This window comes from Cervus canadensis, chromosome 31 (genome assembly GCF_019320065.1).
Source record: "Cervus canadensis isolate Bull #8, Minnesota chromosome 31, ASM1932006v1, whole genome shotgun sequence".
Classification (NCBI taxonomy): domain Eukaryota; kingdom Metazoa; phylum Chordata; class Mammalia; order Artiodactyla; family Cervidae; genus Cervus; species Cervus canadensis.
In genome coordinates, this window is record NC_057416.1 from 36,178,565 (window position 1) to 36,205,001 (window position 26,437).

At 51.1% G+C, this 26,437-nt stretch overlaps 1 protein-coding gene across 10 annotated transcripts in view; it reads left to right on the plus strand.

Moving 5' to 3' along the window:
- The window catches only part of PSD3 (pleckstrin and Sec7 domain containing 3), a 573,880-nt gene that overhangs the window by 81,946 nt on the left and 465,497 nt on the right, over positions 1 to 26,437 (plus strand). For 7 of the 10 annotated variants that reach the window (XM_043454541.1, XM_043454550.1, XM_043454551.1 and 4 more), the window contains one exon: positions 19,221 to 20,070. In XM_043454541.1, the coding sequence (XP_043310476.1) occupies positions 19,221 to 20,070 (850 nt within the window). Of the gene's footprint in view, positions 1 to 3,243; positions 3,259 to 10,566; positions 10,600 to 18,250; positions 18,566 to 19,220; positions 20,071 to 26,437 lie in introns of those variants that run through there. The other 3 variants (XM_043454547.1, XM_043454549.1, XM_043454546.1) reach the window with 3 other exon arrangements.

Here is a 26,437-nt window from a genome sequence, read left to right on the forward strand (position 1 = left end):
ATCAGCGCAAATCAGTCATAATTTGTATCCCCTCCCTCTTGAGGCCCCCCACCACCGTTCTACCACTGTTTACACTAGCCAGGACACGGCAGCAACCTAGAAGTCCATCGACAGAGGAACAGATACTTGTGACTCTTTTTAATAGCAGTTCAACAAACGCTATTAGTTGTCGTCTCACTGTACAGTTGAGATTTTCCTAGGCATCTATCGAAAAGGCAACATAAAAATAATAAATTAAATACTGAAAAAAAGTCAGGGGCAGGGGGGCGGTGGTTGGTTACTCATAATCCCAACCTGCCTCTGCAAACACGTTCATCTGCAGACCTCCTCTGGGTCCTGTCCACACTCGCGCCCACCACGTCTTACCCTGTGGTTCCCGCAGGGTTCACACGAGGAGACAGTCTTTCAGAGGCCTTTTGTTTAAGCAACCAAAACGGATGCTTAACAGAAAATGGGCTCTTTACAGAAAGGATCATTTTAATACAGATCATTTTCCTTTAATCATAAAATTCTGCCTTTCTTTTCTGACCTAACCTCAGCCTCTTTGTTCGGGGAAGCCCGCGGAGCTGAGTGAAAACAGGTGCAGTGACGCTGGGCCCTGCGGAGGCAGAGCCTGGAGTTTGTCCCTAGTCAGTTACCGTTTAAGTAAACACATGGCTACCAGCCTAACCTTGTTATGCCGCAGAATCTTCAGGAGTAGGGGGCCGAGGATGAGACCTACCCCCCGGCCCCCATGCCTCACCGGATGTTTCCTTCATTCGGGGAAACCTACACGAGCCCCTGCCACACACGTGCCAGGCCCCTCCTGGGGACCACAGACGGGGTGGTCCCAGCACCTGCATCCTGTTGGACAGGTGCCGGCTCCGGTCCAGACGGTTGATGCCCCTCAGGAGGGCCCTGCCCATCCTAATCCCCATGTTCTCTGAGAGCGGCTCCAGGCCGCAGGGTGGATGCAGGGGTCTGAGCTCTCTGAGCAGACCCCCATCCTTTCCCCGGGTTCCCCCTACGGCCCACCCGCCCTGTTCCCCTCATAAGTCCTCAGCTCTCCTTCACCAAAGCCTCGAGGGGGCCCAGCGCTCCCTCAGCCTGGAACCCCCATCCTGGGCAACAGAAAACACATTTCCTTCCCTGGAAGGGAAGTGCGGTGGGCCTGAGAAGCGCAGGGTCCCCTTGAAGATCTGCAGAGAAGTGCACGGGGGAGAAAAAAGCGCTTTTCTGCTAAGCAGGGGAAATTGTTTTGAAACACTCCATTTCGAATTCCGCATCTCCTTCCCCTGACATAAAGCCAGAAGCCGGAGCAGCTTCTTCTGATCGGAAGCGTCTTGCAGGATTCTGCAGGAACAGCGGCTTTTGCGCCAGGCGTTGATGGGCCTGAAGCAGGGCCTCTCGCGTCGGGGCGCTGGGGGCGGCGGGCGGAGGTGGAGGGCCCGGGGCAGCTGGAGCGTGCTGGAGCCCCTGGGGCCTCGGGCTGTCGGGTCTGAAGCCCATCCTCGAAGCGGCCAGCAGCTCGTGGCTGTGCCCGTGTGCCCGGGCCCGTGTCCCGTCCCCCTTCCCGTGAGCATCACCCACAGCTGTCTCTACAGTCCCTGCCAAGTCCCTGCCGTCTGCTTCGGCCTCTCCCCTGAGACCGGGAGGTTCTCTGAGACACCCCGCCCCTAGCACCCAAGGTCTCCTTTTCCTCGGCATCCCTCCTAATCAGGGCTGCTGGGGGTCAGGGCTGGGCCTTGGCCTGGTTTGCCATGTCCGCACCGCTGTGCCCATTTTCCGGTCTGACCCCACTGTTCCTGTGACTTGCACCCCCACCCCCCACCCTGTTCCATCATCTCTCAGTCCTGGGCTTCCTTCCACTCCAAACTCCATCCTCTCTATGGCTTTGATATCTCCTGGGAGGCCGTCTAGGTTCCCCGGCACCTCATTGTCTTCACGTCCATGTCTCAAATGATATTTTCTTTCTTCTCCTGCAGCCCCCTCACTCCCAACAGCTGTGCCCCAGATGCTGCACCCCCTCGAAAGCTCAAGGGCCAGCCTTCAGCCCCCAGACCATCCCCGTCCTTCGAGCTGTGCAGTTCAAGCATCCCTCCTAGAGGGCATCCGGTCTTATCAGGACTCACGCGTCACTGATCCCCACTTCCTCCCTGTCCGTGGATAGCCTCATGAGTCTCTCGCTTCCTGCTTGGAGTCAGCCTCATACTCCACTGTTCTGGTCCCCGTTTACCTGTGCGGGAGCCCCTCTGTCACAGCTCCACGCATGGGCCGTGGGCAGGGATCCCCAGCAGCAGTGGAAGGGGTGGGTTAAATTAGAAAGGGACTGCGGGACAGCTGCTGGCAAGGAAAAGTAACTCAGATAAAGATGTAAATACATACTCATAGGTTATATATTGTCTATTTATATACACATACATTCTTTGAATGAGACTGAATCTGTTAGTCGCTCAGATGTGTCTGACTCTTTGCAACCCTGTGAGCTGTAGCCTCCCAGGCTCCTCTGTCCGTGGGATTATTAGGTAAGAATACTGGAGTAGGTAGCCATTCCCTTCTCCAGGGGAAGTTCCCAACACAGGAATCGAACCTGGGTCTCCTGCAGTGAAGGTGGATTCTTTCCCATCTGAGCCATCAGGGAAGCATATTCTTTGAAAAAAAAAAATATGTGTATATATACACACACATATCACTTCATGACAAATAGATGGGGAAAAAACGGAAATAGTGACAGATTTTATTTTCCTGGGCTCCAAAATCCTTGCAGATGGTGACTGCAGCCACGAAATGAAAAGACACTTGCTCCTTGGAAGAAAAGCTATAACAAAACTAGACAGCGTTTTAAAAAGCAGAGACATCACTTTGCCAACAAAGATCCATATAGTCAAAGCTGTGGTTTTTCCAGGAGTCATGTACGGATGTGAGAGCTGGACCATAAAGAAGGCTGTGTGTGTGTGCTAAATTGCTTTAGTCGTGTCTGACTCTTTGTGACGCTATGGGTTATAGACCACCAGGCTCCTCTGTCCACGGGATTCTCTGGGGAAGAATACTGAAGTGAGTTGCCATTTCCTCCTCCAGGGCATCTTCCCAACCCAAGGATAGAACCTGTGTCTCTTGTGTTTTCTGCATTGACAGGTGGGTTCTTTACCACTAGCGCCACCTGGGAAGCCCAAGGAAGGCTGAGTGCTGAAGAATTTTCTGGTGTTGGAGAAGATTCTTGAGAGTCCCTAGGACTGCAAGGAGCTCAAACCAGTCAACCCTAAAGGAAATCAATCCTAGGTATTCATTGGAAGGACTGGTGCTAAAGCTCCAAAACTTTGGCCACCTGATGTGAACAGCCAACTCATTGGAAAAGACCCTGATGCTGGGAAGGATTGAAGGCAGGAGGAGAAGAGGGTAACAGAGGATGAGATGGTTGGATGGCATCACCGACTCAGTGGACTTGAGTTTGAGCAAACTCTGGGAGATAATGAAGAACAGGGAAGCCTAGTGTGCTGCAATCCATGGGGTTGCAAAGAGTCAGACATGACTTAGAGACTGAACAATCACATTTACGCAAATATTCTTTAAAAATGTAAATGGACTATGCAAATAGATGGTTGAACTAACATATATAGTAATTAACTATATTCATCATTAAGAATTAACAGTATTTGGCTTGATCAAATAGTTCAGCCATGGATTTGTCATGTTCAAATGATTAGTCTTTGAACAACTGTCCCAAATTATCTCAGAATATATTTATGCCCACAAGCTGTAAAACATATGTAGCCTGTGGTCTGGGGGCTAATGGGGCCTGAAAGTATCTTTCCACAGTAATTGGAAAAAGCCTCCCATATTCGGCTGGCTATTTTTAAACACAGACAACCTCTCACTCCTTCCAAATCAGATCGCTTTAAACTTGGAAAACAAGGGCTCTTATTCAGGACATGTGTGTACCAGCTCTACACTCCAGTTCCTTCAAAGTATCTGGATTGAAATAGTGCCCGGAAAAAGTGATTAAAGCAGCTATGAGTTTTGAAAATGTCAAAAACAGCCATACAGATTTTAAAGATGTACTTAAAAACAAATAAACAGAAACTAATTCTACCCAAAGTACCTGGAAAAAGAAAGAGGCCAGGAACAGCGTTACTCTAAATACAAGAGAAATAAGCAGTGGACAGTTGAGCTGAATCAAAGCCAAGAGGCCGCCTCTGGCAAAGGGCTTTCGATGGCTATTTTATTCCTGAGTTGTCTCTAAATCCAAAAAGGTGCAGAGAAGCCAATGCGCCCGGAGGGTGCGGTTCTACGTGGCATGGTGCAGGACGAGGTGCCCGCAGAAGGGCTTGTGGCCTGCCGCAAGGGGGGCGTCAGGAGCCCACCTCCAGGGTGAGACGGAGCGGGTCCTCTCCTCATTTCCCGGGCATTCCCAGCATGGCATGAACCGGAGAAAGTGCTGGAGAAAGAACAAAAGTGATGGAGCTCTTGTGAAAGACAGCTGAATAAATTAGCTTTTGTTTTGTTAGGAGAGAAGGCATTGTATGAATCCCTGGTAGTTCTAGGACTGGAGTGGTTTCTGTGAAGGAACGGTAGTGAAGAGAAAAGGAACAAAGGAGTTCTAGTAAAAGAAACATGACTGATCTCTACCAACACATATTCACGATTTCACGATAAGTCTGGGTGATTCTGTGCGGGTCTAAACACTGTACGAGGACACGCCTCTGCCAGGCACTCGGCCTAGGACCACCTTCTGGGGCGTCTGGGTGGCAGCGGGTTTGAGCAAGACCTCTGCCCCCTCTGACTCCATGACCCGGGATGGGCAACTTCCATCCTGCAAAGGTTCTTTCCTCTCCTGAGACTGCTGTGTTGCCCCTGCCCTAGGAAAGAGGAATGTGAAAGTCGCTCAGTCGTGTCCGACTCTTTGTAACCCCATGGGCTAAAGTCCGTGGAATTCTCCAGGCCAGAAGACTGGAGTGGGGGCCTTTCCCTTCTCCAGGGGATCTTCCCAACCCAGGGATCGAACCCAGGTCTCCCACATTGCAGGCAGATTCTTGACCAGCTGAGCCACAAGGGAAGCCCAAGAATACTGGTGTGGGATCTTCCTGACCCAGGAATCGGACCGGGGTCTCCTGCATTGCAGGGGGATTCTTTACCAGCTGGACCAAGAGAGGAAAGAGGAACGACCTCCCTAGGACTAACTAGGAAGGAGTCTGCAGGCGTGGACGTGTCAGGACGCAGCTGAAGGCCGGCCCGGCCTGACCTCGTCCTTTTGGACGCTCGTTCACTAAGAAGCGGGGCCCACGAGAAGGGAAAGTTTGGACGGCAGTCAGCGAACAGAGGGCCAGGAAAAGCTGGCAAAGCCCAGTAACGATTATAAGCACAGACATGCAGAGAACCCAGTGCCAGCTTTCCAAAGGTGGCCGCATCTCCCAGTGCGTGGAGCTAGAAAATGGAAACCCTGGACAGTGGACTTTCCAGGGAGGGCAGGGTCAGAGGATGAAGACATACGGCAGAGTGCCAGCCCTTACTGAAGATTCACGAAGCACCTTCATATAGCAAGTGTTAGTCACTCAGTTGTGCCCGACTCTTTGCGACCCCCTGGACTGCCGCCCACCAGCCTCCTCTGTCCATGAGATTTCCCAAGCAAGAATACTGGAGTGGGTTGCCATTTCTCTCTCCAGGGGATCTTCCCTGACCCAGGGATCGAACCCAGGTCTCAGGCAGTGCAGGCCGATTCTTTACTGACTGAACTCCGAGGGAAGCCCTCGCGTAGTAAAGGCTCTGACAAGTCCTGCAGCAAAGAAACAGGATTTCCTCTTTCATTTTGAACTGGCTGGACAATCGAAGCTTTAAAACCTACGTTCAAAACTTTAAACCATGGGTTTGTTAACATTACACTGAACACAATAGATAAAAGGTTGAGCTAGGGAATAAAAACCCAAGCTCCCCAACGGGCATGTGAAACCCTGCAGGGTCAACCCCCTCTGCCGCCTCACCAGGGAGCCCAGCCCCCTGCGGCTCATCTCCGCCCTGACTGCACACAGCCCTTGCGCTGCACACCGCCGGCCTCAGGGTTTCTGGGGGTGTGTTTTGCTGACGGCAAAGACCATTGCTGGCCCTCCTCTTCTGCGTTAAGGCTGGTGTGAGACTCACGCTGGCGAGATGGCTGCCAGGGCTGTGCTGTGACCTCGAGTGGAGCCGTCTACACCTCGGTCCCCAGCACGATCCCCCCTACCCACAGCTTCCTGACATAGCATCTCACTTAGTCCTTGCTTCTGTTCTGCACCGGAGACATCTCTCCTGCCATCATTTTACAGATGAGAAAACCGGGATCACAAAACCCAGGGGCTCGCCCAGGATCCCTCGTCAGGGCGGTGGTGGTGGTGGGGGGTTCCTATTGCAGTGGGGTGGCTCCCTGGGCTGGAAACCCTCGGACCCCAGGAGCCGCTTCCATCACAACTCAGGAAGCTCCTCTCCCAACGCGGCCCTGCCAGCACCGCGGCGGCTCTGCTGACGTGGAAGACAGAGGACAGAGTCTTCCGATGGAGGGAAGCTCCTTTGTATCCGGTGCGCACGTCCTTCTCACAGCAGCTGCTGTTCCCAATTTTCCCCTTGGCTGGAATATTTTAGTCTTAAATGGCTTTTCTTCCCCCTTCTCGCTAAATGAAATACAAACAAAAAGTGCAGTCATGTGAGTGCACACATGAACGTGTTTCTTTTAGAAGCAAATGTTTGTAATAACAGAGAGCTGGAAAGGATGAAACATCTTTTTTTTTTTTTTTTTTACATCATATTCACTATTTTAAAAGAAGAAAGTGACGAAGGGAAGAGCCTCCAACTGCAGCTGGAATCACGGAGCTCATGAAACCTCTCTCTCAGCTGCCCGTGTCCTTGGCTTGCCCGGAGCTCCCTGGCAGAGAGCTTGCCCCCCCGCCCCAGCTGGTACCCATGGACCGTCCCATGGATGCAGCTTAAGAAAGCCTCTCGCGCCTGAGACACCAGGGGATGGAGTGTTTGTCCCTCCCAGAGTGATTCGTGTTTTAATGGAGAAGATACCCCCACCCCCCACCCCAAGGCGACGACTAACCCAGAGAAATGAATCCATGTGGGTACCTCTCTGGGGTCTTTGTCACTCTGACAAGTATAACTATCAGGCCAATTAGGCCTTCCTGGCGTCTTCCAAGTTGCTTCCTATGCAGGGACCTTTTCCTCTCCCCCAGTGACCAGAGGGAGGTAAGTGAAGCAAAGTTTTGAAAGGGTCTTAATGCCTATGTGTGTTAAATGGAATAAACATTCCATTATTTGGGCAGCTGCACCAACCTAATGAAAAGCATTCTGTTTCCAGACAGTTACACTTTTAACTGCTTCTTTCTGCTCTCTACCCCTCACTCTTCTCGTACTTGATGTGGCCTCTCAAGATAAATCAGGCCTTTTTTCTGCTGTTGCAAGAACTCCTCCTGAAAGGCAGAGAGCGTGTGTGAGAAGCAAATCCACATGTACGCAGTCGAGGCTGCTGATTCTGCCTGGTCCTCCAGACGAAGGCAAAGCAGACCTGCAGGCCCGCATCGTCCACACCTGCCCGCTTGGCAGGGCTGTGTGCCCTCCACACCCTGGGGTTCCTCGCTGGCTCTTATCTTAGCTATTTTATACTCCGTTGTTTGTGTCTCTTGGTCCCTTACCCCCATCTCCTCCCACTGGTAACCACTAGTTTGTTCTGGAAGTCTGTGAGTCTGTTTCTCTTTTGTTACATACATCCATGTGTTCTATTTTTTAGATTCCACATACAGTCATGTCTTCCTCTGATTTATTTCACTAAGCATAATGCTCTCTACGTCTATCCATGTGGTTGCAAATGGGAAATTTTCATTCTTTTTTATGGCTGAGTAACAGCCCATTGTGTGTGTGTGTGTGTGTGTATACACCACATCTTCTTTTTCCATTCATCTGTCAATGGACACAGGTTGCTTCCGTATCTTGCTCGTTGTAAATAGCGCTGTTATGAACATTGGGGTGTGTGTATCTTTTCAAATAAGTGCTCTCATTTTCCTTGCTTGTGTACCCCAAAGTGGAATGACGGGATCATTGAGTAGCTCTGGTTTTAATGTTTGAGAAATCTCCAGACTGTCTGCCATAGCGGCTGCACCAATTCATGTTCCCACCGGCTGTGCGGGAGGGCTCCCTGTTTTCTCCGCATCCCTGCCAGCATTTGTTATTTGTAGACTCTTTGAGGGTAACTACTCCGGCAGGTGCGAGGTGACGTCTCACTGTGGTTCTGATTTGCGTTTTTCTGATGATTGGTGATGTGGAGCATCTTTCCATGAACCTGTCGGGCATCTGTGTGCCCTCTTTGGGGACGTGTCTGTTCAGGTTCACTGTTTTGCTTCTGACATGCAGTTCACACTCTCACTAACCCACTTACCAAACAACTGCCTGGCCACAGCCTGTGTTCTCTTCCAAACACTCTCTCATTTTTTTTTGTAATATGAGATTTTTTTTCTCTTTTTTTGGTTTATAAAATATTTATTAAAATAGGAAACTAGGGGATTCCCTGGCGGTCCAGTGGACAGGGCTCTGAGCTTCCACTGTGGCAGGCATGGGTTTGATCCCGGATCATGGGGGGGAACTAGGAACGCACAAGCTGTGTGGAGCAGCAGCCCATAAAGAAGCTTCAAAAGAACTGTTTGCTCTTCTATCCCATAAGCATCCATCCAGTTGTCTGTCAACTGTTAAGATGTTTGATGCTGTCATAAATGCCCTTGAAATCTTCTGAATAACAGAGTATCGGCCTTTGCTTAGAACTCCTTGTTCCTAGCATTGCACTACCTCTCTTCACGCTTGCAGAAACTTAATGAAATTTAAAAGATTATAATAGGTAGATTCCAGAATACTGTTGGCACTGTTAATCTTTGAATTCTAGTTCCTTTATGCTTAGTAATTCTATCTTCAAGCCATTTTTCTCTTCTCACTCCCATTTTACTATAAAAAGTCAGAAGGAGCCAAGTTGCTCCTGCAACAATTCACTTAGAAACCTCCTCAGCTAAATATCCAATATCATCACTCACATGTCCTACTTCCCAGAAAACACTAGGGCAATAACACAATTCAACTAACTTCTTTGTCAACTTGTAACAAAGATTGCCTAGTCTCCATTGTCCAATAACCCTTTCCATTTGCCTCTGAGACCTTGCCAGAATGGCCTGTTCCATCCATATTTCTGCTGATGTCATACATATATACGATTATTTATGTAAACTCTAAGGAGATGGATGTGGAACAATGAACTGGTTCCAAATTGGGAAAGGAGTACATCAAGGCTGTATATAGTCACCCTGCTTATTTAACTTATATGCAGAGTACATCATGAGAAATGCGGGGCTGGATGAAGCTCAAGCTGGAATCAAGATTGTGGGCAGAAATATCAACAACCTCAGATATGCAGATGATACCACTCTAATGGCAGAAAGTGAAGAGGAACTAAAGAGCCTCTTGATAAGGGTGAAAGAGGAGAGTGAAAAAGCTGGCTTAAAACTCAACATTCAGAAAACTTTATGGCATCTAGTCCATCACTTCATGGCAAATAGACGGGGAAAACATGGAACATGGAACATCACTGTGGACAATGATGGTACCAATGAAATTAAAAGACATTTGCTCCTTGGAAGAAAATCTATGACAAACCTAGACAGCATATTCAGAAGCAGATACGGGAGGAGAAGGGAGCAACAGAGGATGAGATTGTGGGATGGCTTCACCGACTCAATGGACATGAGTTTGAGCAATATCTCCCAACTCCAGGAGACAGTGATGGACAGGGAGGCCTGGCGTGCTGCAGTTCGTGGGGTCGCAGAATTGGACACGACTCGGTGACTGGACAACACTAAAGGAGCTGGAAGCTTTCTCTAAGCTCTCCTTTCCCCCCTGAACCCTCACCAGAATTGCCTTTAGAAGTTCCTTTATTGCCCAGCTTCAAAGCTGCTTCCACATTTTCAGGTATTTGTTGTAGTAACATCCCATTTCGCCTCCGCTCAGGCTCCTGTCACCAAGTACTGTAAACTGGGTGGCTTACTGACAACAGTAAAGTGTCTCTCGGAGCTCTGGAGGCTGGGAAACGCAAGCTCAAGGTGCAGCCAACTTGGTGAACTGCCCTGTGACCTCTTCTCGTGAGGACACTGATCCCACCAAAGGGGCTCCACCCTTGTGACCTGATCACCTCCCAAATTCCCACCTCCAAACCCCATCCCACTGGGCCGAGGTTCCCACGTGAATCTTGGCGAGACACAAACATTCAGTCCCCAAAGGCCATCTTCCATTGAGTCTCCCTGCTCTGATGTGAAGTGCCTTCTCCTGAGCCCTGGGGCCTTTCGGCTTCTCCACCTCTAAGGACGCTTACTTGCCTGGGTAGCTCGAACCCCACGGGGGTCTAAGCTGCTTTGGGCATTGATGGTGCAGACTCATCTTTGTGGTCCCTGGCACGCAGGAGACAGATGCGCGGTAGCATCTGTTAAAACGGGGATCTTACGCCACTTCCTGGCATCGACGTGTGTGCCACTGATGTTAGACACAGCAGTTGTTCAATCGATCTGTCTTATTACCTTGAAAGAAAGCATCAGGATTCGAGTTCTCCTCCGTGGTCCTAACACGGTAATTATTTAGTAACACCCGACAGTAAAATATGTTCAGTAATGTTCTGAAGTTAAACATCTAGAAATATAAAACATTGTAAATTTTTACATGCGGGAGTTAAATCCTCACAGCCATGCTCCTGGTAAAGAGTCAGGCAAGCATAGCAGACTGGTATACGGCCTTTTCCTGTCATCGCTGTCTCCAAACCAGAGCCTTGGCCTGCATCCGGTGAGGGTGGGGTCTTTCCTTCAGCCTGAAGCTCTCATCAAGAAGTACAGCAGAAGCTGGGAAATCCTGAGACTAGGCAGGGGATCTGTTCTGAATAAATAAAGATCCCCAGTATTATCCAGCCTCACTAGATTCTAAACTTCTCCCTAAGTCATTGACTGATCACTTGCTGCCCTTTTGTGGAGCAGAGGTTCTGTTTAACACTGATCCAGGTCCCTGGTCCTTGACTTCTGGATCATCCTACCCTTTCGAAAAGGAACTAGGGACTGGAGGATCACTGTGTTTTCCCTTCAAAGCCTTCATGCAGGGCCATTGCTGCTGCTGCTGCTGCTAAGTCACTTCAGTCGTGTCCGACTCTGTGTGACCCCATAGACAGCCCACCAGGCTCCCCCGTCTCTTACTGGAGGGTAAAAAGAGGGTGCTCATCATACGGATGTAATTGTTCCTTTTAAGACCTGAGAAAGCCTCCTTCACTTCTAAGTAAACGGTGCCTCACTGTGCAAATATAGCAGACACACAGCTTTCCAGACTCACTGCTGAATTAGTCATATTTTGGTAGCATCTCAATACATTTGACAGCCTGTGTCCATTAAAAAATGACCAATATGTAGTTCTGATCTGAGTTTACAACTGAGCCTACTACTTTACTTATGGGAGAAGAATGGCAACATTAAAATATTTTGAATGACTTTGGAGACTGTGTCAGGAGTTAGAAAAAAGAAATTGTTTTCTAAAGCCTTTTGAAAATGTCTTTCTTTCCTGTCTTTTTCTTTCTTACTTCCACCACTGGCGTTAGAATGCATGTAATTGGCTGAAAGTGCTAGAAAGGGGAAGGTTCCTGATGGTCACAGTGTCTGGCCAGGATGTCAGAGAGATGGAGGGATCCAGCTGGGACTCCAGGAGCCGATGGGTTTGCACAGGTGGGGAGGAGAGGGAAGGGAGGGCTTGGCCAGGGTCCAGGGGGAGGCTTTGCAGGGTGGGCTTGGGGAGCTTGTCCTGCCTGAGGGGACCCCACAGGGGAGCAGCAGGAGGAAACTCTGGAAAAGCAAGGATGGTGCAGGCAAACCACTGGCTGTGGCATCGACGTGATATTGGAGACACCAGCAATCACACGTCATCAGCGTGCAGACCTGGGGTCTTAGGAGACAGGGCAGGGTGCCGGTACACACTCAGCTGACTGGGACGGGGTCGGCACCACCAGGACGCAATGGGGTGGCTGGGAGTGCAGCCTGGGTGTGTCTGGGAGGCACCCGGTACCTCGGGGCCCTGAGTGCAGTTAGGACTGAAGGGCTGAGGGCCGGCTTTGCCTCTGGCCGGCGACAGCAGACAAGGTGACCCGTCTCCCTGGGCCTGAGCTCTGCACCCCGAGGGGTAAACAGGACAGCAGATGGGAGGCCCTGGGCACCCGGGGCCCCAGGATCGACGGGATCTTACAAAATGTGCGCTTGACGCCATCCCTGCTCAGCGGGTCAAGCTTCTGTGAAGGCTGCTCCCAGTGAGGACGGCCTCCCCGAGGGACCGTCAGAGAGACCGGGTGAAGTCTGTCCAGCCTCGGGCTCCGACCTGGGCCCCAGAGAGCACAGACCCCAAACCCACTCCTCCGCCTCGCTTCCCCTCCCACGCTGCCCAGCCCCTCGGGGGAGAGGCTCTGCCCCCTGCAAGGGCCCCCTCTAACAGCCCAGCACTCCGTGGCAGAAAGAGCCTCAGGACCACGAAGGAGCAGACGGCTGTCTGGGCTTAACACAGGGCCGAGAGGTCAAGTTTCTCAGGCCGGGGCTCTGATCTGTTCGGGACCTTTTTCCTTCACTTCAAAAGCATCAGCCTGTGTGATCAGATGCCAGGGTAGACACACAGCAACTTAACATACAAAGAACCGCACAGCACACACACCCCATGTGTGTCTGGGGCCTGGTGGCAGGCAGTGAAGGAAACAGAAGCAGGCTGGAATGAAGAACTCTTTCTAATCGGAGCATTTCCCAAGTGTCCCATCTGGTTCCTCCAGAAATAGTCATCACAAGGGGACTCTGACATGGTGTCATCTCCTGAAAAAGAAAAAAATAAAAGAGCTTGGCTTGCTTCTGGAGGAGAGGAAAAAAAAAAATAGTCACAGGCTCCGGAGAGGGTTTGGAGGAAGTAAGGGGTGGAGAAGTTGAGCGGACCATGTGTCCTGGAACTCAGGGAGGAGATGAGAAAAGTTTTCTTTTTTTACCTCTCCAAATCGCAAGTCTTTGTCTGTAAAGTGGAAGACAACGTTGTCCTCTAAATATACCAGTTGGAAGGCAGGGTGGCATCTTGAAACAGGCATGGGCCGGAAAGACCTAGGTCCACCGTTGCTGTGTTGCTTTGGGAAAGTCATTTAACTTCTGCAGATTTCATGTCCCTATCTTTGAGACAGAGTCTAATATTTGCCTTATTCCAAGGATGTGAAGTCGCATATATAAATCGCCCTCGGCCACGTCAGACATATAAGAGACATTCCTTAAACGGTAACTCTCACTGTCACCACCATCAAGCTCACTTTTAGGCAAGCGTCTTTACACTAATGGAGGACAGCAAGCTATGACAGTGAGGTGTGTTTCTAACCAGTAGACAGAATGTCCTGGAAAGTCCTAAAGCCTTATTTGTGTGGCCGGAGCAGGAAGGCTCGGTGCAGATTCCCGGCATCGCTTCCGGTCTGGTGGCTCACAGGTCAAAAATCAATACCCCAGAGGCAGTTGCTGGTAGAAAGGAAAAATGCTTTAATCAGAAAAGCCAGCAATCTGGGGAGAGAAGGTGGACTCATGTCCCAAGACCAACTCTGAAGATTCTGCTCAGCCATGACAGTGTTTAAAGGGGAAAAGGGGGGCATGATCTCAGTTAATCACTGAGATGGGGGGTCAGCTTTGTCACCATCCCACACTGGGTGCGGGCTTGTCCACTTCTTGTGATTTTCCTTAGGCACCACCTTGTTCACACAGTCTGTTCACGAGATTACTGAAGGGGAAGCTAGGCAAGAAACCTGGCCACCTGTTAATTACTTATTCTTCACTTCTACTTCTTTGATCTACAGAAAGGACCAACAAGTTAGGCAAAGTATCGTGTGATCAGAAGATGTGGAAAGTGTGCTTGGACTGGCGAGGAGCAGAGCATGGGGGGCACCTGGTTGAAAGTTAGCTACAATGAAGCTTTGCTAAAATGACAAGAAAGGGGGTTTCCTGCTGAGGGCAGGTTCCTGCAAAAAGCTGCTTACAAATCCCCTGTTAGATATGGTTTCATTTCAAAGGGATTAGGGACAAAGGTGCATCGTCTGTAACTTCTTCGTGCTGAGAAAGGGTATTGGGGTCTTAGAGTGGAAGATTTCAACATGGGTCTGTGGCATCTCTTTGCTGACAATTTTAGTCTCCTGCTTATGTATATGAGCAGAGCAAGCTACAGTTACTTTGATGCCCACAGAAATATAGATGATCACGAGCAACAGTGTTAATCCCATTCTCTTGAGGCCAGTTCTCGGAACTGTGCTGGTCACAGACTCAGTACTGTTTAAGACGGAGCAGCAGGTGTCCTGGGTGTGGTCTGGTCACCATGGAGCCAGCTTTTTCCTTCTGGCGGCAGTTACAGTATGTGTAAAACAACTCAGGAGTGTGCAACACACACACACAGGTCTGTGACTCTCTTGTCCTAATCACCAACCACTTGCATGTGCGCTAAGTCGCTTCAGTCATGTCCAGCTTTTTGCAACCTTATGGACCATAGCCCGCCAGGCTACTCTGTCCATAGGACTCCCCAGAAAAGAACACTGGAGTGGGTTGCCATGCCCTCCTCCAGGGGGTCTTCCCGACCCAGGCACTGAACGTGTGTCTTTTGCCTCTCCTGCGTTGGCACGTAGGTTCTTCACCCCTGGTGCCACCTCGGAAGCCCCCGTTAGCTGCTTGAGCCTGCTCCCTAGTGACTCAGGGGGATATAGGAGGCTTGAGATCTTCAAACAAGAGGCAGGCGATGTGGGGGGGCTTTCTACTTGGGGACCCCACGGAGCTCTGCTCAGTTCCACTCTGACTCTGGTCAGCAAAGGCAGCACACGTGGGCAGAGGGTCTCTCCAGGAGCCCAGGTCTGGAGAGAGGAGCAGAGGGGCTGGGCCCGCTGTGTGACTGACCACTGGTCTAGAGGGGAGAGCCTCTAGAGCCTCTAGGGAGCCGGGCTCAGATGAAACCTCCTGCTGCTCCTGAGCCCCAAACTTGCTCTCAGCAAGTCGCCCCACCTCCCCTGTCTCTTTCTGCATCTCCGGAAGGGGGCTCAGCTGCCGACCCCACAAGGCCATCACAAGATTGGAGCAAGAGATGTCCTGACATTGCTCCCCAGTGCCCACTCCCCTCTCCGCCTGTACTAAGGTTCTGGAATCTTCTTTCTCTCTAGAGGTGATGAGAAGAGGTCATCAGCCGAAACAGAGTACAGTTTAAACTATCCGTTATTGCATTCACACCTTATGAATCTTGAAGGTCAGTGGTGGCGGAGAAATATGAAGTCAACTTAGAAGCCTTTCAGACAAAAGTCCTGAGTTTTCACGGAAATCAGGGACAGTGGTTTAGAGTTGTCATTCAGGCTACTGTGTTATAACAAGCAGGCTGTCATCCGTGGGGTCGCAAAGAGTCGGACACAACTGAGCGACGAAGCATAGCACTTCCTGACTTAAAGACTTAATAAGTATTAATTTTGAGTTTACAGAGTACATTTACAGAGATAATCCCACTTGACCTGAAAAACAGTTTTGTCATGCAGGAAGGGCAGAACTTAATTTTGCTCAGGTAAGTTCACCGAGGGTCAGAAACTTGCTGTGAGTCACACCTAGTAAATGACCACATCAGGGCTCCAGACCCCAGATTCACCGCCGACTCTTCTCTCATCCCAGTGACTTCTTCAGTTGTTACCCATCAGATAGGAAGCATACAAACATGTATGTGATTGCCATTGTAGGTTAAAAAAAAGATATCACGCAACTGCTCAAATTGTTCCACTGGGTCAACCTGGTTTTTTTTTTTTTAGACCTCAAAAGTGTGTGTGTATAAATTCTAAGAGTTGCTAGCATTTACCAAGGAACCTTTCCATGTAAGATAGTATGCTAAATATGGTGTTGACAGATACTTCCACTTAATCCTCTCGACAACTCTATGAAGTGGGTATAGTTAACTCATCTTAGAGAAGAGGACACATTATCAGAGAGGTTACGTAACTTGCTTAAGGTCACACAGCCACACCATGGGCTCAGAGAAATGTCTGCGTGGCACCAAAGCTCATGTTCTCAGTGCCGGTGCTATTTTACATCAGAGCACACACCCATGTTTTTCTGGCATCTGCCCCTATTTCTCACACAACCCCAGCTCCCTAGAGGACCCCCAGTACTAAGGAAGTGACTTATACATGTCCTCAGGTCAATCCCTCAGCTCTCTTGTCATTTGCCCAGTGGCAGCCCTGCCTTTTGTTTCAATAAGTTCCATTGCTCAGTCGTGTCCGACTTTTCACGACCCCATGGACTGCAGCACGCCAGGCCTCCCTGTCCATCACCAACTCCTGAAGCTCGCTCAAACTCATGTCCATCGAGTCGGTGATGCCATCCAACCATCTCGTCCTCTGTCGTCCCCTTCTCCTCCTGCCTTCAATCTTTCCCAGCATCAGGGTCTTTGCCTAAGAGTCAGTTCTTCGCATCAGGTGGCCAAAGTATTGGAGTTTCAGCTTCAGCATCAGTCTTTCCAATGAATATTCAGGACTGATTTTCTTTAGGATGGACTGGTTGGATCTCCTTGCAGTCCAAGGGACTCTCAAGAGTCTTCTCCAACACCACAGTTCAAAAGCATCAGTTCTTCAGCACTCAGCTTTCTTGATAGTTCAACTCTCACATCCATACATGACTACTGGAAAAACCGTAGCTTTGACTAAACAGACCTTTGTTGGCCAAGTAATGTCTCTGCTTTTTAATATGCTGTCTAGCTTGGTCATAGCGTTTCTTCCAAGGAGTGCTGCTGCTGCTGCTAAGTTGCTTCAGTCGTGTCCGACTCTGTGTGACCACAGAGATGGCAGCCCACCAGGCTCCTCCGTCCATGGGATTTTCCAGGCAAGAGTACTGGAGTGGGTTGCTCTTGCCTTCTCCTTCCAAGGAGTGTCTTTTAATTTCATGGCTGCAGTCACCATCTGCAGTGATTTTGGAGCCCAAGAAAAGAAAGTCTGTCCCTGTTTCCACTGTTTCCCCATCTATTTTCCATGAAGTGATGGGACCAGATGCCATGATCTTTGTTTTTTGAATGTTGAGTTTTAAGCCAGCTTTTTCACTCTCCTCTTTCACTTTCATTGAGAGTTTACTCTTGTTTACTCTCCTCCCTTTTTTTGTTTGCCATTTGTTTGCCTTTGTTTACTCTCCTCCTAGTCTAGTCCCTACTACCTAGGGATGAAACGTTGGCAGTAATCATCTCTGTGGCAAAGCTTGCAAATAGAAAGTCAGAAGAGAGAAGTGGCCTGAAGTCATCACCTCCACCACAGTCCTTTGGGACATTGTTCTATTTGCAGGTTGGAGTTGAAGTGAGACTTCTCATCTGATGGTTCCTGAAGCCCCTGCCCATCCGGGGCAGTTGTGTTAAAAAGGCAATTATTTCCCTTCCCTGGTGGCGGTAAAGAATCTGCCTGCACCGCAAGAGACCAGGGTTTGATCCCTGGGGCCAGAAGATCCCCTAGAGAAGGAAGTGGCAACCCAGTCCAATATTCTTGCCTGGAGAACCCCACGGACAGAGGACCCTGGGGGCTACAGTCCATGGGGTCACAAAGAGCCAGACATGCCTGAGCGGCTGACACTTTCATTCCCTTCTCTGCGCTCCACCTCCTCACCGCACAGTGGACTGTGTTGAACTGTGAGTAGCGAGGAGTGCAGAGCACCTGCTGTGATGCCCACACCGCTGAAAACTAAAACAAGACAGTGGTCCTTCTTCCCAGGTCTCTGTTCTGTAGGAAGACAAAGCTCCTCCCCCTTACCATCAGGGCATCAGTTAACCAACTAGCACTTGCTGAGTGATTGCAGTGTCCAAGCAAGCTCTTTTAAAGGATAGTGAGCGAGTTACACAGACATTACTCACACAGGATTTTTGTTGAAATTAAGTGTAATCAGATCAACACATCATTCTTTCAATGGATGAATCTGAGACACGGATGCATCTTTGGCTGAAATTCTCTCTGTCACAGTGTCTGTTACAAAGGGGCTACAGAGTCCACAGCCTGGCCCAGACCGCTCTGGACACACATAGACTGAGTCATTTGTCAGCTTGTCTGGAAACAAGGAGAAGCCTCCATAAACTTGGGAGGAAAAGCTGTGCAAAGACGTTTAAGGAGGGGAACGAACGCCCCACCACCTCCTCTGAGAGTTTCCAAGCCGCCTCGCCCAGGCAGCGGTGGTCAGCCAGGGCGGGGGCCCCTGGCCACTGCAGGCGTGCTGCCCGTGTGATGTCAGGCTGGGGGGCAGGGGGCTGCGGCTCAGCCCCGGGCACTGCCAGCTCTCCAGGCCCCTGCCAGTTCGTCTCGGAGGATGGCTTCCCGATTCCCTTCCAGTCGAGCTCAAACTGATAAAGAAAAGATCTTTTCCACCCACTGCAGTCCTCTTCCCAGGGTCAAGGCCAGTGCGCCTTTCCTTTGTGAGGGATACTGAGCCCGTTCAGTGTCAGACTCTTTGCGACCCTATGGACTGCCGCAGCCAGGCTTCCCTGTGTTAACCCTCTTAACCGGAATTACTGGATGAATTTTCAGGTGATTTCCTATTGTTCCCAGAATGTAAGAAAACTAAAGGAATTTTCAAAAATAACAACCCTCCTGCCTGATTTGTCACCTGGACAGATTTTCTTACTTCATCTTTTTCTCTTTTTTATTTCTTTCTTCTTTTCTCTTTTTCATCTTTATTTTAACTATTTTTGTGTTCCTAGGATGCCTAGTATTTTGCCATGGGACTCTGGGGCTACCCCGGGGAATTCCTGAAAAACCACAGGATTTAAAGAGGAAGTTGATGAAGACATTAAAGTTGTTTACAACTGTGTGTCACCGATGCAAGAGAGGTGGATTGAAAGTGAGCTTTTAAGTGTCCTGGAGGCTCATCTTTCCATCACACCGGTCTCAGGGTCAGACGTCAAGCAAGAGATGTCGCTAAAAATGGAGGTTGGGATAGACAAGGAAAGTAGTAACTTTAAGTGTCTTCATTTCAAAAGGGGGCCGGATCACAGGTCAGAACTCCTCAGACCCCCCAGGCAGAGGGCAGCCCAGTCCCCCTGCCAGCCCGGCTGCCCCCAGCCCCGTCTGTTCCTGCGATGCTGGGACCTGAGTGCAGAGCCCAGACCCGCGGCTGGGTCAGCCCCCTCCCCACTCCCTGAAGACCCCTCGGGGGCTGAAGGTGTGTCCTTTGCTTCCTCAGGGTCAGGCCGTCGTGGAGCCATGAGGCCAGGTCACGCCCGCCCACCGCTGCCGACCTTCGCATCCCTGGGCCCCGAGGTCTGAAGCCGGCCCGGCGGGACCCAGCCGAGCCCCCGGAGGCCATGGCCGAGCGGCATCAGCAGATGAAAACGTCCTTCCTCTTCGTGCAGCTTCGGGCGCCCCCTGCGCGCGTGCGCCCCGCCCCGGCTCCAGCCCGGCCCGCCGCCGCGGGGGGCCCGGAGGAGGGCCGCCCTTTCCCGGGTCCCGGGGCCGGCTCCTCGGCGGGCGGGGCCCTCGGGCCCCCTCCCCGAGCTGGCCCTCCCCCGCCGAGGCCGGGCCGTGGGACCGCGGCGCCAGCCGCCCCCTGTTACTCGGCTCCCGCGAAGGGAGAGGAGAAAACCCGGGCCCTGGATGCGCGGAGGGGGCGCGCTCGCGGACCCCCCGGTCGCAGGCGCTCCCCGGCCCTCGCCTCCGGCGCGCGTGGACGGCGGCAGCCCCGGCCATGCAGACCCCCTAGCCCGGCTCCCGGCATGGGCGACGGCGGCCGCAGCCCCTCGGTGGGCTGGACTCCCTGGCCGGACGGTCCTGCCCGCCGGGACGTGTGGAGCACCGACCCGCAGGCTCAGGACGCCTCGGAGTGCTCCCTTCCGCAGGCCCAGGCTGCCGAGGGCGCTCAGAGCCAGGGGTCCCGGGGCGGAACCGAGGCGCCGGCCCGCAGCCCCGCGCGCCCACCGAGCGCTCAGGGTGCGGGCACCCCCGCGCGGGCCAGCCGCGCCAGGCTCTGCAGGCACCGTGCGCCCCTCCAGACCAGCAGGAGCTGCGCCGCCCCGCCTGCCGCCCTGCCTCTCAAGGTAAGAAAGTGTGTGCGGCCGAATCCCCGAGACCCGAGACCCGCGCTCTTGTCAGAGAAGACAAGAGTGGACCGGGTGCCAGGTGGCCCTCAGGACCCCCAGCTCCTCGCGCTGGGGTCTCCTGTTCGCTGTGCGTGCCTGGCTCTTTCTTCTTTGCTCCGCCTGCACCATGAGCTTATTGTGTGGAAGGGGAGAGTGAATAGTGCTTCCCAAGATTCTGCCAGGGATGAGAGCAGGAGAGTTGGGTAGGGATGTGCAACTTTTATGGGGAACCAAGAGAAAGGATGGAGGAGGCACAGAGACACTTGTTGAGGCCTGGGCCGTGCCAGCCTTATGCTGGGCGTTTTTGCCTATATCCCACTTAGCTGCATAACCTCCTGGGAAAATGCAGGCTGCTATCCCCAACTTGAGATGAAGAAATTGGGAAGTGGCTGGGCAAAAATCCTCCTCTTCCCTTCCAAAAGGGAAAAGACAGAAGCAAAACCTATTCTCCAGAATGGGCATGGAGCCTTGGGGAGGCTTCAGGGGGATGGTGGAGGTGCCCAGCACCCTCTGCACCTACGGGACCACCTTCCATCCCTGCCGGCAGGTGGATGTTCACCCTGGGCGTCAGCCTCCAGCCCCCACTTTCCTTCCCATCAGGAGGGAAAGGGTAGCCCCAGGTGGTTTCCAGCATCTCTGCCAGCTCCTTCCTGGCCAAGCCTCCTGTTTGCTATTAGCATTTTATTCTCTGCATCTCCACTCAGCCTCCTCACCAAGCTGGTGTCTGAGCCCATCTTCCCGGCTCCACCCAGCTCAGGTGTCCCGATCCCAGAATGGGTGGACAGAACTGACAGGTATGCTTTTGCGTTTCCTTTCCTGATAGCGTGGACGACCTGCTATACTTTGCACACAGGCAGTGAGGGTGAGGCTGAAGAAGCGTGTCAGGGGAAGGGGTGGTGGGAAGGGGTGGAGGAGGGGCCCTCCTGTTGGAATGTGTGGTTGGTCCCCGTGGAGGGGAGCTCCCCGGGAAGTCACCAGAGAAATGGATGGAATTCACATCAGGAGGGAACCTCTCCCAAGGCATGGGCTTCATCTGGAGCCCCTGTCTCTCTCCCGTGGGCTTTTAGGGGCTTCTCCTTGCCCCTTTCCTCTTAACAGGCAGCCGGTAGAGTCATGGTGGAGAATCAGGGAGAGAGGATGAGTTCAAGTTCTCCTTGGAGCGAAACTCTGGGAAGAAGAGAGATGCGAGTGTGCTTCCTTAGGAAACAGTTTACATTCCATCCTAGTGCTTGTATCACGCATTTCCTACAGGGATTTAAGAGGAACGGCACATCCCTGCGTCAGAGCCCAGGCTCCGAATCCGGGGTCACGGGGAGTTGTTTGTGTACTTCGAGGCCGCTCTGATGACTTGAGAGCTCCTCCTCCCCTCCTTTCTCCTCCATCTTCTGGGTGATAAGAAAGCCCCAGAGCTGTTGCCAGTTCTCTCGGGAGAGGCACTGGGGGAGCTGGTCCAGATGGGTCAGGTTCTGCCTTGTCTGCCCCCTTTAGCCACGTGTGCTAACGGGCCCCCAGACATCTGGTCCGTCTAAAGCCAGGATGGCAAGGTTCCTGGCTAAAGGTGGAAACCCCAGGTTCAAGTCCTAACCTTGAGCAAACCGCCAGAGCTCTCAGTTTTCCCACCAAAAACACTGTGGACCCACCTGCCCGGCAGTTGCTGTGGGGCCAGCGAGGGTCTCTCGGTTGCCCTGTCTTAGGGGAGAGAAGAGAAGCAGGGTCCCTGAGACCAGGTAGGACCGGGAACCATGGAGTCAGAGGGGTCAGCGAGGGACTCCAGGGTCAGGGGACAAAGCAGGGCTAAACTTAGCCTCGACTGAGCCGGTCACATGGTGTGATGCTCTCTGCCCCAGGGAAGAAGTGAAGTGTGAGCTGCTCAGTCGCGTCTGACTCTTTGTGACCTCATGGGCTGTAGCCCGCCAGGCTCCTCTGTCCCTGGGATTCTCCAGACCCGAATACTGGAGTGGGTTGCCATTTTCTCCTCCAGGGGAATCTTCCCAACCCAGGGATCACACCCGGATCTGCCGCATTACAGGCAGATTATTTATCATCTGAACCACCAGGGAAGCAAATGGAAGTCAGCCTTCAGAACTACAAGTCCTTCAGATGTTTGGGGCTGTTACCAGCCAAGTGACTCTGCCTGTCTTGGGTGTTAGAGAAGGGAAAAGTCAGCAGAGTGAGGTTTCCACCTGCCCCGCCCTGGGCACGTGACACGCCCTTGGGTCTGACAGATTAGTGCCTGAGCACTGCCCAATCTGAATTTGCGTTGGAATTTAGCTGTTCGGGTCACAGCAAAGCGGCAGCAGATTTCTTGTGAGCCATCAGTTGAGAGGCCTTTCACTGGATACACGCATAGAAATGTGATCAATTACTCCATTTATTGGGAATTCCCTGGTGGTCCAGTGGTTAGGACTCTGTACCACCGGTGCAGGGGATATAGGTTCGATCCCTGGTCGGGGAACTAATATTCCTGTATGCTGCATGACACAGTCAAAAAAAAAAAAGATTTACTACATTTATTAAACTGAAGTATTGCTTATATGGAAGCAAAAATATTTTCCTACTTGTGTATCATAGGATGGAGGTCCTGGTATCAAGCAGACAAGTCTAGATCCTAAGTGTCAAATTTCTTCTTCATTGCACTTTAAATAGCCAAGTCTATTCTTCCCAGGTGGCGCTAGTGATAAAGAACCTGCCTGCCAATGCAGGAAACATGCGGGTTCGGTGCCTGGATTAGGAAGATCCCTGGAGGAGGGCATGGCAACCCACTCCAGTATTCTTGCCTGGGGAATCCCATGGACAGATGAGCCTGGCATGCTATTGTCCATAGGGTTGCAAAGAGCTGGACACGACTGAAGTGAGTTAGCACGCATTCTTTCACTGTTGAAACAGATGGAGTCCAGAGTGAGGGACTCCCATCCTCGCATCCCTGCTGACTTCCATCTTTCCAAGTGTGTGCATACAAATCCCTTAGTCCCTCGTTCAAACCGTGACTGGGCTTCAGTGACCATGACTGCAGCCCTCTGTGCCCCGTGGGGGCTTCCGGAACATGGCCCCCTTTGATCAGAACCTCTCAACGCTGTGAGGCTGCACTGTATCACTGGGCCCACTTCGTGGATGTGGAGACAGAGGCTGGAGCGTGGTCAGTGACCGAAGGCCAGGACACAGCAGTGATGGGGACAGAGTTCCTAGGGTCCCTGTGGAGGCTGGAGCCCCGCTCTCCTTGCCTTCCTTGGCAGGCAGCCCACCGGCCCTGGGACTGGGGGGTCTGGGGCTTGGGAGAAGGGGCCTCGGGATCCTCAGGTCTAGTGACCTGGCCTTGGTGATGTGTGGCTCAAGTCTGGGGCTAACGATATAAAGACGCAGAAAACAGACACAATTCAAATGAAAAGGGGAAAAAAACCTTCCTCTACAATCATTTTGGGGATTTTCCATGCTGTTGTTGTTGTGTTTTACTAAGTCTTCCTATCTTATGTATTTTATGCTTTGAAATAACAATGACTTTTGGTGTGTAGATGACATTAGAAAATTAGCAGTAAGTAATATTAAAAATTTGCCCCCAGATGTCAAGCCCCAAGCCTACAAACCCCACCTGTAGCTTTAAATTTTCCAGCAAATTTACCTCTTTATTTTGATTTTCCTCTCTCTCTTCCTCTCCCCTCTCACAAACAATCACTTTTTTGAGTTTTCCTCGCCAGCCGCTAGGAGTGTTCAGGGTTTAGAAGGGTGAGAGTGAGCAGGACGGACAGGGTCTCCCCCGGGGCTGGAGGTCAGGCCCTGGGGAAAGTGGGGGACAGTCATTCCCTGAGGTGCTGAGGGCAAGGGGGAGGGGTCCATGTATACATGGCAGATCGGAAAGAATAGCTTTAACAACCTCTGTGTCTCGCCTTGAAACAAAACCGGGGTCCGAAATATGTCTGTGAAGTATGTTACATTTTTGATCGAGAGTTCTTATTTAGAGCAAAGGTCCCTGGCACTGAGGTTCGGGGAGTGAAATGAAGCTCTGGTTCTGCCAGCCAACTAGCTAAGCGCCCTGACGACTCACTGAGGAAAGCGAGGCTACCCCGTCTGACCCCTGAGGCCTTTCCAGCTCTGACCTTCTAGGATAAGTATGAATCGTCAGATCCAGAAAGGGAATGAAGTAAAAGGATGAAACTTATCTAATTTCATCTCGTCTCTAAAGATTATTTTGTCAAAGGGCCTCACGGCAGGGAAGCTACATGCAGTGGACTTGTACGTCTCAGGCAATGTGGAATTTCAGCCAGGGGACACTCTCTACGGGATCCGCACTTCACAATTGGCTGAATGAATGAACCCTGGGAGCGGGGTTAACACCCAGTGATAGAGTCAGAGCCTTCTTTGGGCATTAACACAGATCGCCCACAACATTTAGGGTCACAGTTGTCTGCTGCCTCTCAGCTAAAGGCTAATGTTTCTTTCTCTGACTGGATGCCAAGTTGAATGAAACTCCTTTCATTCAACTCCTCTCTGAAGTTGAATACTGACCCCCAGAGAGGTATATACCTCTCTCCCAGGAGGAATCATTGATCTCATCTGGAGTTAATGTTTAATTCCTCAAGCCTGTTTGACTTTTCTGGCCTGTTGTCAGTTTAGAAACTGTTCCGCGCACAGAATGATACAATTCTAGATAATCCTGTCTTTATAGTCATCATTCTTGGGGAGCTATGTAGAATTTTTTTTAAAAGAAGCTAGAACAAAGAGAGAGCTTACACAAATGCCATATAGTAATTTGAACAGCGATGTAGATAAATGTGCAGTGGCCCTTTTAAAGCGGGATTTTACTGTTCAGAAGACTGTACTGATTGGAATCAAAAGCTTATCTTTAGTCTATTTTACCCTGCGTGGCTGTTGACATAGATGTCTTGATGTCTTACTTGGATAAACAAAGCCTGAGGTAGCAGAATGGGCTTCAGCTCTGTTTCATCTTGTGGTTTGCCTCCGCGTTCCCATGACAACCTTCTCTCACTCTTTCTCTGTCCTTACCCCTCCCTTTGACGTTCGCACAGACGTCCTGTGGTCAGTATGTGGGGGCCACCCTCATGGAACCACACCCTCTTCTGCACTCTGGTGGGAGAAGAGGGCAGAGAGCACGTGGACTGCTTGACGTGGTTCCCCCCAAGAAGTGGAGGGAAGATTTGCCGTGGGAGCTGGGACCCAGGGTCTGGTTCAAGTTAGCTAAGTAATTTGGTTCACATGAGCTGAGTAAAGGTGTTCTCTTTCAGTCTGGGTCTAAATTCCTGCAACATGAAGAGATCAGACTCTAGTTTCCTACTCTCTAGCTCAGGATTCTAAATTCTTGCCAATCCATTTGCACTCGGGTTTGTGACAAATCCACCAAAGGACAGCTTTTGATGACAAATCCCTAAAAGTCTATCATGTTTAGAAGTCCCTACTGTTGGGAAATTCCTTTGTTGGTTAAATTAGATTCCTCTCCAGTATCCAGAGCATAAAGAGGAGCTAAAAACTCATTTTAAAACATTGTACACCAACATATAGCCTGTTTTCCAATCTCAAGTGCTAATTTTTGTTTTGTTTTTTTTTTTTTTTTTTACAAAATATTGATAGCACTTGTCAAGTATTAGGTTTGGCCTGAGAGTATTTGGAGAAAATATTAAATTGAGTTTTTTTTTTTTTTTTAATCAAAGTGAGGTCACTCGGTCGTGTCCGCATGGACTATAGCCCACCAGGCTCCTCCATCCATGGAATTTTCTAGGCAAGAGTATTGGAGCGGGTTGCCATTTCCTTCTCCAGGGGATCTTCCTGACCCAGGGATTGAACCCCAGTCTCCCGCATGGCAGGCAGACGCTTTACCGTCTGAGCCCCCAGGGAAGCAGGAGTTGTGTTTAGTTTTCCTCCCATGTTTAACGGAAATACATTTGCTGAAAGGTATTGGTGTTTTTAGTCCCAACAGTCAATTACTCAGTGAAGGGGATACTGGAAATGGATTCCAAAATTGAGACCCAAAACGACAAAGAGGCTGGTCCTCACTCAGCCAGTTGGAATCCGTTCCAGCCATTGCTTCACTTTAACTGGCCCGATTTGTGCCCTTGAACAGAAGTGCTCTGTTGCAAGGAGATTAGCTAGGATCCTTGGTTGTGTGTGATAGAAACCCTCAAGGCCACTTCACGCCCGAGAGGGGAATTCACGAGCAGAAGCATCCTTGCCTGCAAGTGTTGGGCGGGTGGGCCCGCGTGGAGGTGCAGCTGGGTCTCAGAGCCCTCAGCCGAGGGCTCCAGAGGCTCCAGGTGTCATTTCATCCCGCCGGCTGCCCTGTTCCCTCCCCACCTGCCCTTCTCGGACTGGTTCTTTC